Genomic DNA, 12,752 nt, shown 5'->3' on the forward strand with positions numbered 1-12,752 from the left:
AAAGGTAGAAAAAGTATAATTTCTGAATTTTTAATGCTAGAACTCTGAACACAAGAGTACAATGAAATTTTAGAAGTAGAATAAACCTTAAAACATAGCAGTTCTCAGAGCTTTTGGTTTTAGACTCTTTAAAATTTTTAAATGATTGAGGAGCCTAAAGAGCTTTTATAAATGTGAGTTGTATCTATTGCTATTTACTTCACTAGAAATTAAAACCAAGAAACACTGAAAATATCTCCATTAATCTATTTAGAAAAAATAATGGGCCCATAACATGTTCACACAAAGAACATACTTTTTGAAAACCATCCCCCCACCACCAAAATTACTGGTAACAGTGGAATTGCTCTCCATCTTTGCAGATCTCTTTAATGTCTGGCATAATAAAAGAAGACAGCTGGATTCTTATTTCCGCATCTGTTGTGAAATGTTGTTTTAGTTAAAGTATTTGGAGAAAAGAAATGTGTGTTATACAAATGTGTTAGCTGGAAGAGAAAGAATATTTTAATATCTTTTGAGATAATTGTGGATACTCTTTAATTCTACACTAAAACTAGACAAAGGGTAATTTCTCAAAGGTTAGTTGAAATGTGCAATCTGAAACTATATTAATAAAATGTTGGTACTCTGTTTAATGAAATCTGCTGTTTTTTTTCTTGCATTTTGAATAGATTTTTTACCCATACAAGATTTTGTAACACCATAAATTGGTCATTTGGAAAATATTGGCTCACTGAGTGATACAGACCTTCCAAATGTTGGTACATTTCATTATGCAATGTAAAAAAATACACATTAAAAAAAATCACCATGTATCTCATCAAAAAAAGTCTTTAAGTTTTGGGAAGCTGTCAGGCTTACAGTGGTGGATACCAGTTTTCCAAAATTCTAATTTTCACATCAAAACTTTTTCATCATTGGCAACAAATACTGTCAGTTGTGTCACTGAATTGGCCAGCTCATTTAAAATATATATATATCTACCAAATACCCAACTTTAAATCATAGTGTGGACTTTTTTTGTCATATTCAAGTAAAAGTCATATTCCATGAAAGAAGCTATTAGTTCTTCAGCATGCAGTGGAAGTGCTTTGTGTGTACTTCCCATTGTGTCATATGGGATATGAAAAACATGGACTCAAGGGTCGAGATTTAGTAAGATTAATATCTTTTACTACTTCATTAAGGACATTCTTTTTTTTCTTTTCTTTATTGAGACAGAGTCTTGCTTTGTCACTCAGGCTGGAGTGCAGTGGTGCGATCTCAGCTTACTGCAACCTCTGCCTCCTGGTTTCAAGTGATTCTCCTGCTTCAGTCTCCCAAATAACTGAGATTACAGGTGCACACCACCACCCCCAGCTAATGTTTTGTGTTTTTAGTAGAGATAGGGTTTCACCATGTTGCCCAGGTTGATCTTAAACTCCTGATCTCAAGTGATCCACCCACCTCGGCCTCCCAAAGTGCTGGGATTACAGGCATGCGTTGCCGTGCCCGGCCATTAAGGACATGCTTAAGGGAAACTGGCATTTTTTTTTTCAGCAAGTAAAACACTATGTTAAGAATACAGTGATTACTGGCACACTTCCATACCACTGTCTTGGTTCATGCTAAGGTGCCGGCAGTCTTACCAACACTGTCTTTGCACTCTCAGTGCAAAGGTCAGTACCGTTTTTAAAAAGGCAAATTAATGGCTTCGTATTATTACAAAACTAGCTTTGACCTCATGGACTTGTAGGGGTTCATGGACCACACTTTGAAAACTGCTAACTTGTTTCAGTAATCCATTGTATAAATTGTAAGGAAACAGAGGCTGAGAGGTTGAAGTGATCTGTTGACCTATGGCCATATAAGTACTACAGTGATATAGAGGAGCCTGGTCAGTTTAAATAAATATTTGTTGAATTGAGTTCATTTTAAATAGATTGACTTGATGGAATGGAATTAACATAACTTTATCAGGCTGAGACTCCTGAAGCTTGTATAAAGAAGTTTTGACATGGTACATCCTCCTCAGATGTATTTCTGCATCCTTTAAGGATCAACCATTCAAAACAGAAGCAATTTTGTATGTCCAGTAAAAGGTTTTGTTTTTAATTTTTAAGATAATAAGATCCATTTTCGTTTCTATTTTTCCTCCGAAACTTACCCAATTAATTTGTTCAGTTTATGTTTAATTCCCTTTACATAACAAAGGTTCTCATCCTTAAATATACTTTCTGAATCTTAAAAATCTTTTTAATTGAAGTAATTGAGAAATGGAATTATGTTCCTGAAAGCCTCTATCCAGTGAGAGAAACTGTGTAGGCATGGAGTACTGTTTGGATGCCAATTGAGTAAGAAATCTCAACTATGAAGAGAAGGTTGTGGGTGGATCAATTAGAGGTGGTGCCTGTAGAAAGATCAACTTTGTTATTACTTCAACTTAAGAGTAAGATTACGCAGCAGAGGCCAAGGTCAGATCTGTTACAGAATTCAACCTGGTGGTTCTCCAGCCCAGGGACAGATCCAGGCTAGGTACCCAGTGGCCCCACCTGTCATGTAAGGTTCATACATGCTCAGCTATTTCTCATCTCAATGATTTCTCACTGGACTGTTACGCTGAAACCTACAAAACAAAGGCATTATTTGAGAATTGCTAAATCATACAAACATATATATGAAATAATTTAAGAAAATGATTTAGTGTGTTTATTTTTCATGTGTAGTCACTGGTTAGACTTTTGCTTTTAACCAACTATTTCTCCTCCCTCAGGATTTGACAGTGAAAATCTTGCCTTACCAACAGTGAGGTCTGCCATACTCTTGTTGCTCTGAGACACTTTCACTGTTTTGACTTCTGCCCGCTTTTGTATATTTCTTATGTGTGTTGCAGCAGGGCTTGTATGCTCTTGGTACTATTGCTCTGTACCATTATTTCGTACTATTCTAATCATTCATACATTTAGTCACCAAAGATTTTTGAGAACTTGCTATATAAAAGTCTAAGCAGTGAGAATGCACAGCTGTGAATAAGATTTGGTTCCTGCCCTTGAAAAGATCACAGTCCAGTGGGAAGAAATCGATATTTCATCAAATAAATATATGAACCAGAGAAGAAGGAGCCCGGAGGATACAGAAGATAACTCTAGGAGTATTGGTGAAAACTTTACAGGGGAAATTACATTTGATCCAGGACTCAGTGGGTGGGTCTGAGTTTGCCAGAAAGGGGGAAGGGCATTTCAGATGAAGTGAACAACATATGCAAAAGCTCACGGTAATGAAAAATCATGGAAGGTTCTGGAAACAGTTAGGGTTCATTATGACTGAATCATAGAACGAACAACATGAAGTGACAGGAAATAAAGAAGTGGCACAGCTCATCTCATGATGAAACATACAGTATTTACAGGGCAGAATAGTCTATATTGCTAAGATCTATAAAGTGAGATGGGGCAGGGGAAAAATAGTATATAACCACTGATCTGGGTGATTTAGAAGCAGATTCAAATTATTAAGAATAAAATAAAATAAAAGCAGAACAAGCACTCTTCCCTTCATAACAAAGGTTCTTCTCACCGTTAGATATATTTTCTGAATCTCTGAATAGTTATCTAATTGGTTAGGATACACCTGACCAACTCTGATTCTCAAAGTAGTATTTACACACCGGATTTTGGGAATATCAGTAATTGGGAAACCATAATGAACTCGTCATGCAGGTTAGCCCTAATTCTTAACAGCGTGGTCCAAATCCAGTGTATGCCACAGACTTAGCATGATTACCTCAATCGACTTCTTCATACGGGAATAATAAGACCATAATCCAATGCAAAACAGCCTTAGCCAAAACCCAATCACTTCCAGCATGAAAATCCACACCTACAGTTTCTTAGGAAGGATTTGGGCAGAAAATGAGTGTTTAACATCCAGCAAATGAATAGGTTTGCTGGGTTGTCTTTTTTAAAAATGTGGCAGATTAAGCATTGAGTTCACCAGAAAAGTCTTTTCTTATGTAAAGTGGCATGGGAAGACTGGATTTCTAAGCACTGTTCAGCTCTAACATTGCTGTTAACCTATGGCAAGAGGAAACACTCCACCCTCCCGGTCTATATAGTTCTCTGCTTATACGCAGGATGCTTGACAAAATTATCCTCTGTGATCTTTGCCAGCCCAAAACCTATAATGGTGCAGTCTTCTTTCTCTGCAACTCACTGTAGCCCTAGGTCAGTTAAATTGTTATATGAATGTGTCCTCTTTCTAACTGTTCTACAGAATAATTTTGGATGGAACTGGGAAGATACAGATACAGAATCCTACAAGGAAAGAACAAGGCATATATGAATGTTCTGTAGCTAATCATCTTGGTTCAGATGTGGAAAGTTCTTCTGTGCTGTATGCAGGTAATGCCCACTGTTGAAACCTAGAATGCCTGGTTCTTTGTTTATTTGTTTTTAACATTAAATTCTAGAGCAGTAGTTCTCATTAGCAGCCGTCAGAATCATCTGGAATGCTTGTTAAAACACAGATTGCTGGACTCCACCCCCGGAGGTTCTGGTTCATTAGGTTTGGGATGGAGTCTGAGAATCGGCATTTTCAACATGTGCCCAGGTTATGCCAATGCTGCTGGTCTGAGGACCACACTGAAAACGGCTGCTCAGGAGCTGACTTTCTAAGAATCAGGAAATAATGAGATGTGGTTTAATTGGCAGTGTTGATATTAATGACCTTTGCATTTTTTAAAGTTCCACCAGCCAACAGAAAAGAATAATTATCTTTTATAGATTGCATATACCTCCCAGTGGCATACCTGCCAATCCTGAGAAACACCTTCAGGAAGTTGTAACTGTAAAGTAGTGTGTGTCTTCCTGGGAGGTGGATAATATCATTTGGATATTAAAATATACTTTTATTATAAAGAAACATTTTTAGGTGCTAAAGTTGCAGGTAAAGCTGCATTTGGCAAGTTCATGTTCTGGGATAAAAATAAGAGGCCAAAGTGGGTGGTTCTTGCCTGTAATCCCAGCACTTTGGCAGGCTGAGGCAGGAGGATCACTTGAGGCCAGGAGTTCAAGACCTGCCTGGAAAGGAAGACCATATCTCTACAAAAAAAAATTTTTTTTAATTACCCAGGAGTAGTGGTGCATGCCTGTAGTCCCAGCTAACTCAGGAGGCTGAGGCAGGAAGGTCTCTTGAGTCCAGGAGCTCAAGGCTACAGTGAGCTGTGATCATGCCACTGCACTAAAGCCTAGGCAACAGAGTGAGACCCTGTGTCTAAAAAAAAATTAAAATTAAAAATAAATAATAAAACAGGAGAGCCATCCGCCACCTCCCTATTCTGTGGTTTCTGATATCTGTGGCTCAAATGGACTAAAGTGAGTAGAGAGAGACAGTATCAGGAATTCAGGAATTAGAACCCAGTGTTTAGTCAGTGTTGAGTTTTGCAGCAGGTACTTCACATCTACAAACTGAGGAGGTTGGACTAGTTGATTTTTTTTTTTTTTTTTTTTTGAGACAGAGTCTCACTCTGTCCTCCAGGCTGGAGTGCAGTGGCATGACCTCAGCTCACTGCAACCTCTGCCTTCCGGGTTCAAGTGGTTCTCCTGCCTTAGCCTTCCAAGTAGCTGGGAGGACTACAGGCAAGCGCAACCATGACCTGCTAATTTTTGTATTTTTAGTAGAGACAGGGTTTCACCATGTTGGCCAGGCTGGTCTCGAACTCCTGACCTCAGGTGATCCACCCCCCCCCTCGGCCTCCCAAAATGCTGGGATTATAAGCATGAGCCACTGTCCCAGCCAGACTAGTTGATTTTTTTTTTTTTTTTTGAAACAGATTCGCTCTCTGTCACCTAGGCTAGAGTGCAGTGGTGCAATCTCAGCTTACTGCAACTTCCACCTCCTGGCCTCAAGCCATTCTCCTGCCTTAGCTTCCTGAGTAGCTGGGATTACAGGTGTAATCACCCAGCTAATTTTTTTGTATTTTTTTAGTAGAGACAGGGTTTCACCGTGTTGGCCAGGCTGCTCTTGAACTCCTAACCTCAAATGATTTGCCTGCCTCGGCCTCCCAAAGGGCTGGGATTACAGGTGTGAGCCACCACGCCCAGCCCAGACTAGTTGATTTTAAATGGTCCCTGAATCTGTATGTCTTAAAAATTCTTCTGAGTCACTTTCCTGACTGCCTTCCCAAGGCAGGGCCTTCAGGCCTTTGGTTTTCTGTGCCTTGATCCTCCGGGCTTGTTCTGTCCTGTGAACATCAGTTCCTTTCCAGAAAGTATTAGTTCCAAGGTTCTGGAACTCCTGTGGGGGAATGGGAGGCCCCCTTGCAACTGTCAAGTCTCCTAAACAGATCCCAGAACAACTCACTTTCCTGGTAGAGCTGCTGTGAAGTCCTCAGGAGTCAAAGGATGTGCTGTGAAAACCCAAGTCCTCTCCCAGCCAAAGCATTCCTATCTTTTCATTTCTCTGGATAGCTTTCCACTGCCCCAGGTACTCCAGGAGAGAAGGAAACATTTGAACCCTCAAACATGATCCTTCCTAGATTATCTTCCCCCAGAATACGTGGTTACCAATACCAATTCATGCACTAACTATGCATAGGTGATAAAACAAGTTCAGGGATCATGATCTCTCCTTTCAGGAGCTCTCTTAGTACTAATGGTGTAGTAGGGAAACCAACCATTGCGACAGTGCTAAGGTAAGAGAATGCTCTGTCAAATGTCCTCTCTGGGATGTTGCTTCCCTGACCCTCACATGCTACTGAGAGACCACTGGGTAACTAGTCCCTTATCTCAGTAACCACACCCCTGCATAGTAATGGTGTCTCCCACAGGTCTGTGAGCTCCTTGAGGACAAGAGAGTGTGTTTTCCAACTTAGTACTGCCATTGTCTAGCTCAGGCACAAAGTGTGCTTCCTGAGTGAGTGAATAAATTAATCTGGTAACTAAATATTGAAATCCAAAAGAAAATAAACATTTTAAAATGTACGTTTGATTCTTTATGACCTTGTTTGTATTATTTTTGCATGCAAATTTTATGCTTGTACTTGCTTCATATGAATTAAATGTTAACTTTGAATTTTTCTTGCGGACAGTTCTGATCCACTTGTAATAACCTCATATGGTCTCATAAAGTGGGAAGTCAAACATTTCTCTCTTGAGACTTTCTGCAGTGTAGAGATGTAAATAATGCTTTAAATAGGTCTCCTTGCAATTGATAGTCTTTAAATAGTAATGGCTTTTCTATTTTAGATTGAAATGAGTTTATTTAAGTAGGGTCTGAACTACACATTGGGTGAGAGAACTGCACTTGGAAGAGATCTTCTAGCTCAATCATTTTTTTAATGGGATTCAAACTGAAGCCTAGAGAGGGAAGATTTTGCCCAAGCACATATGCAGCTTATTAGAAGAGGCTCAACAAGAATTGTGGCCTCCTACCTGTCTCATCTTTCTCTAGTATAGCTTTGAATGAGCTCTGAAGCCTGGTTACATCCTGGCATCCACATGTCAGCCTGGCTGTGGCACCATATTCAGAAAAACTTTATAAGGATTAGGTACCACATTTATACTGCAAATGCCTGTGTACGTCTCCTTCTGCACCGTTACGCTTTGAGCTTATTGAAAGAGGAGATACTTCTCATCTTGTACCCAGGTATTTCTCATCTTGTACCCAGGTGCAGACCACAGAGTGGACACTGGTAAATGTTTACATTGGAAAAAACCTCTTATTACGCTGGGCCCAATGAGGGACAACAGAATGGATCAGGACCTTCTGTCCTGTCTTCATCAGCCCCCTCCCCCAGTATCTCACATCCCTCCTTCCAGAAAAAGAGTCAGGTGGTCCCAAGCCCCAGTGTGTTTTGTGCCTGCATTAACGCATTCATGGCTGCACTGCAGAGACATCATTCCTGCTCTGTCTGTCTTCTTTGCTTCTTCTGATCTTCTGAATTCCTTCTTTTTGAAATTATCAAAGAGGAATTTATCCTCAATTTTAGTTATAAAACCAAAATATCCTCATAGTCTACATATTGTTGTTGCAGTGTACCGCTGAATTCATCCAACCCTCTATCCATTCATCCATCTGTCCATATGTCCACTGAGCACCTCCAGGTATGTATGTGCACATCCTTGTGGTGCACCTTGAGGGATATAGAGAGAACCAGGACTCCACTCCTGCCCTCAAAGGGCTCAACAAAGCTTACCAAATGCAACATGTTTTACCAAAGAGCAAAAGCCTGAACCTAACATAGTTTCCTGCTCCCTTTGAATTAAGAGGCACCTGTCATCTTGTCTATTGAAAGAAATATCACCAAACCAGAGCACAACCATCTGTCTGTCATGGTTGGAGGCATTGTGGAGGCAGCCCTTGGAGCAAACGTGACAATCCGGTGTCCTGTAAAAGGTAAGTGTGGTCATTTCAGTGGGAGGGTGTGTGGCCATCCCAATGTGGCCAGGAGACACCAGCTGGCATTTTGGTATTAGAGACCTCAGCCTGATAGGCTTAAAAAACAGATTTCCCAGCACACTGACAGTGGATCTGACTCTCAAGAGTGAACTCATACTGGCTCATGAGACCGATGTATAAAACAGATTGCCAAGTTACTTGTTTCCAGTGTGGACTGTGACTGCCATGCACACTGGACTGTTCATATCGGCAAGACCAGAACACTCTGTCCCTATGGGCAGAGCTACAAAAAAGGCCAACTTTTAGTCAGAGGGTTACTTGGTGAATAACATAGTCAGAGGATGGGATTTGTTGGAAATTGTAAGACATGTCCTCCAGATAGACAAAAGCTACACTTGGCAAAGTCAGATCAGGGAGCTAGAATGTCCGTGTCCCCTGGCCTAGGCTATCTTCTGGATTGTCCCTGGGTAAGCATCAGCAGCCTGTGCCTCAGTGGCTCTTTCTCCTATGTTTACAACTGCAGACAAACCTCCTTTCTAATGTTCACATTCTTTCTTTAATAGAATTAACACTTTCAGTCTGACCTTGCTTTAACCTAGGGCCATCCTGTCTCATGAAGCCATGGATTCTTAAGTCTTAATCTGGGCCCATGCATCTCTGAACTGCAGATAAATATTATATGCTGCATATATGTACATTTTACAGGGACCAGGAGAGGTGGGAATGAGCGGGTTGTGTGAATAGGTTTTTATTGCTTCCTTAGAGAAACTTATGAACTCCTCCATATTGAGATATACTCTTTTAGATGACTTTGTGTATGCCTTTCATTTACTCTGCGTTGACTTAACTCTCTGGACAACTGTATTTCCCTAGCTTCCAAGTTCTAAGTAGATACCTGTAGTTGCAGCCACTTAAGATGAGTCTTGCCTAGGCTGTGACCCTGATTGCCTAGGGTGACAGAGGAGCTGCTGCTGCTCTTAGACATGCAGTGAGGGCACATGTAAGGAGGGATTCGAGGACACATTCATCCAGCTTTCAGGCTCTCCCTCCACTGTCATGATCAGTTACTTGCCATGTTTCCAAAGCTACACCTTTGGCTCTACAAACAGTGGAAATTTGCTAACCCCCAAGATATTATTTTTCACCCCTTGGAAATCCCTGCAGTGTTTGGCCTATGCAGACTTTTGAAAAATTGCTCCAGTCTCCCAACTGACTCCACCCACAAATATGTGAGTTTTCTGGCAAAATACACCCACCATTACAGAAAGGGCCGGCATTCTCTGGCCATAGCAAGGAGAAAAGCAGAACGGAACGCTGCAGATGCCAAACCACGGATGTCTAAAGTTTCTACAGCCCTACACCTGCAGAGGATTCTGAAAAATAGATCTGACTTCTATTAAGAGAAACCTCAACTTTCAACATGACTTCTAAATTTCTCACTTCCACAATACTTGAAAATCAGGCTTTCAGGGAGATGAGCCATTAAAAGGATTGGAGGTGCATTATTTGCTATCGGAAGTCAGAGGCTGGATTAGGTGGAAACTGCAAGTAAAGCCTCCAGCAAAGACCATTAAACTCATCTCGTTTTATTCTCATCCAGGCCCAGTCAGACATGGGCTGTCTTTGACCCTCCCTAGCCCCACTGTCCTCCTGCCCTGTGCTGTGGGGCCATGGGTTTGCAGCACTGCTGCCTAGATGGAACTCGGCACTGGGAGTACTCATCTCCCTCCTCCCTCCCTCACCTTTCAGCTCTTACTAGGAATTGTCCCATTTGGCCTTTCTTTACCTGGCAGTCTTCCCCCGTAGACTCAGACCCCAGAACTCCTCATGAGTTCTTTCCTTTTAAAAATAAACTTGCCTCCAAATGCACCACAATCATGTTGAGTTATTTGCCATTTTAAACAAACCTGTAGTGAACTTACAGTGTTTTCTTATGGGCAGAAGCCATACCTAATGGAGTTTTCTAAGGAAATTCATCTTTTTTAAGACAGATGGTGAAGTTGATGAAGGGTCAGAAAACTAGAGTTTTACAGACAGTCTTGTCACTAGCTAGTATATACCCATAGGTGAGTCATATATCTTTCTTCCCTCATCTTTAAAGCAGGGAATATATTATATTAATAGAAGAAGGAACTGTGGTTATCATCCAATTCCACTTTTCATCTTATAGATGAGTACATTAAAACATAATTTACAAAACTGAACTCTGCCTTACAAATTACATTTTTATACTGCAAATTGGGATTTCTGTAAATCAGTGGCATATATAATTTTTTTATTTTTTAAGTGGCTTTAGAATATTTCCCACTAATTATAATGAACTTATTTTTATAGACCCCATAACACATAGATAGCTTCTAGAGAAGTTCATCTTTTTTATAGCCAAACATGTTTCATCAACCCATGTGGTATAGATGTCAATAGGGATTATCTCTAGTCACTCTTAGAGATATTTCTAGTAACTATATTAAATAACAGAACCTAAAAGTCCGCATATTTGCCTATTTCTAAAGGTTAAAACTTCTAACTTGAGAGGGTTATTTGCCTTACTCTTTAAAAAAAAGTTTTTTTTCTGTCCATTTGGGTGGGGGTAATTTAAAGCGCACCTTTTTTGCCACTTTCTGGTAAGAAAGAAAAGTTCGTCTGGGGAAAATGACCAGTAAATATCGTTTCTGCATTTTTTTTTTCACGTTAATGCATAGTAAGAACATTACTTATCCTGTAATTTTCTGTTGTGTATTATGTGTTGTTTATCTTATTCCTTAAGCTCATCAGAGATGCACCTGATGTGAGTCCCTTCTCTAAAGTGTTTTGTTGTGTGTCACACTCCTCTTTAGTCTCTAAGGAACTCTCTTGGCCACAGATGGGAATGGGTTTGAGCTAGATGGTGATTCCCAAATGAAGGGCACTGGCAAAGCCATCAATGGCCCAGCCCCAAGCGTAGAAAATTTCTTAAACACAAGGTGCACTGGACAACTGCTTCTTAGAGCAAACTCAGACTGCCTGGAAAGATTAGAGATGCTTCTAAACTAAAACTAAGCTAAAGAATAAAAACATCTTTGAATGCTATTAGAGGACACTGTTGTACATCTCCTTTAGGAGGAAAAATTATACAACTGTGGATGGCACCTGACATCTCACCAGGCAGCTGGGTACATGTAGGTTATACAAAAGACTCATTAACAATAAATGCAGAAGCAAATAAATAAGTTTAACACATTCCCAAATGAATCCAGTCATGTGGATGACTAAAGGAGAGTTTTTCCCAGGAATGCAAATATTTTTTGACGCTTAAAAATAGCTACTTTAAACAGAGCATCACAGGGTGAATCCTCTTTGGAAGGAGGGGTTTTTTTGTTTCTGTTTTTTTTTTTTTTTTTTTTTTTTTTCCAGAGTCTCACTCTGTTGCCCAGGTTGGAGGGAGGGCAGTGATGTGATCTCGGCTCACTGCAATCTCTGCCTCTCAGGTTCAAGCGATTCTCCTACCTCAGCCTCCCAAATAGCTAGGATTACAGATGCAAGCCACCATGCCTGGCTATTTTTTTTTTTTTTTTTTTTTTTTTTTTGTATTTTTAGTAGAGACAGAGTTTCACCATGTTGCCCAGGCTGGTCTCAAACTCCTGACCTCAAGTAATCCACCCACCTCAGCCTCCCAAAGTGTTGGGATTCTGGGCGCGAGCCACGGTGTCCGGCCCTGGAAGGAGTTTTTGTGTAGTATATTTATTAGTTGTCACATATGTGGAAGGGAGGAAGCAAGCAGGATTCGACAGAGGGCAAAGGAGGACTGTGATGCAGGCCCATAAAGCCTTGCCAAGCCCCCTTGAAACAAAACATATGTGACTCATTAGAGTTGCCCCAGGCTGACCCACAGTGGCCAGGCCTTCATGCCCCTGCCTCCTGCAGTCACTGGTTGTGGGCCTCTCTGGAAGGGGCATATGTGCTCTTGGGTGGGTGAAGACAGATTGTGAAGGGACTAATAACCAGAGGCTACCAGAAGCAGGGACACCAAGTTCCTCCTTGAAGGTTGATTGGGGTGGAGCATCTCCATCTCTACCACAGAGATTTAAGGTGATAAACTTTAGGATCATCTTAATAGATGTAGACAAAGCATCTGATAAACTTCAACACAAAAATGACGTGAAAATCTCTTGGCAAACCAGTAATAGAAGGGATAATCCCTACCTTGATTTGCCTGTCAGAAACCTATTGTAAGCATCATACTCACTTTAATGGGGAGACTCAAACAGTCCCATTAAAATCAGGAAAAAACATACAATGCCCTTTATCACTACATCTGTTCAACACTGCATTAGCACTGGCCAGTGCAATAAGATAAAATAACTAGAAAAATTAGAACTAGAAAATTAGAAACCAAG

General features: G+C 40.6%; 1 protein-coding gene across 6 annotated transcripts in view; it reads left to right on the forward strand.

The window, feature by feature from the left end:
• The window catches only part of ADAMTSL3 (ADAMTS like 3), a 417,185-nt gene that overhangs the window by 362,025 nt on the left and 42,408 nt on the right, over positions 1–12,752 (forward strand). For all 6 annotated transcript variants that reach the window (XM_033189191.1, XM_033189189.1, XM_033189190.1 and 3 more), the window contains 2 exons: positions 4,252–4,379; positions 8,245–8,373. In XM_033189191.1, coding sequence (XP_033045082.1) covers positions 4,252–4,379; positions 8,245–8,373 — 257 coding nt within the window. The remainder of the gene's footprint in view (positions 1–4,251; positions 4,380–8,244; positions 8,374–12,752) is intronic.

The sequence above is a fragment of the Trachypithecus francoisi genome, unplaced genomic scaffold, assembly GCF_009764315.1.
Source record: "Trachypithecus francoisi isolate TF-2019V2 unplaced genomic scaffold, Tfra_2.0 Lachesis_group3, whole genome shotgun sequence".
In the NCBI taxonomy this organism is placed as follows: domain Eukaryota; kingdom Metazoa; phylum Chordata; class Mammalia; order Primates; family Cercopithecidae; genus Trachypithecus; species Trachypithecus francoisi.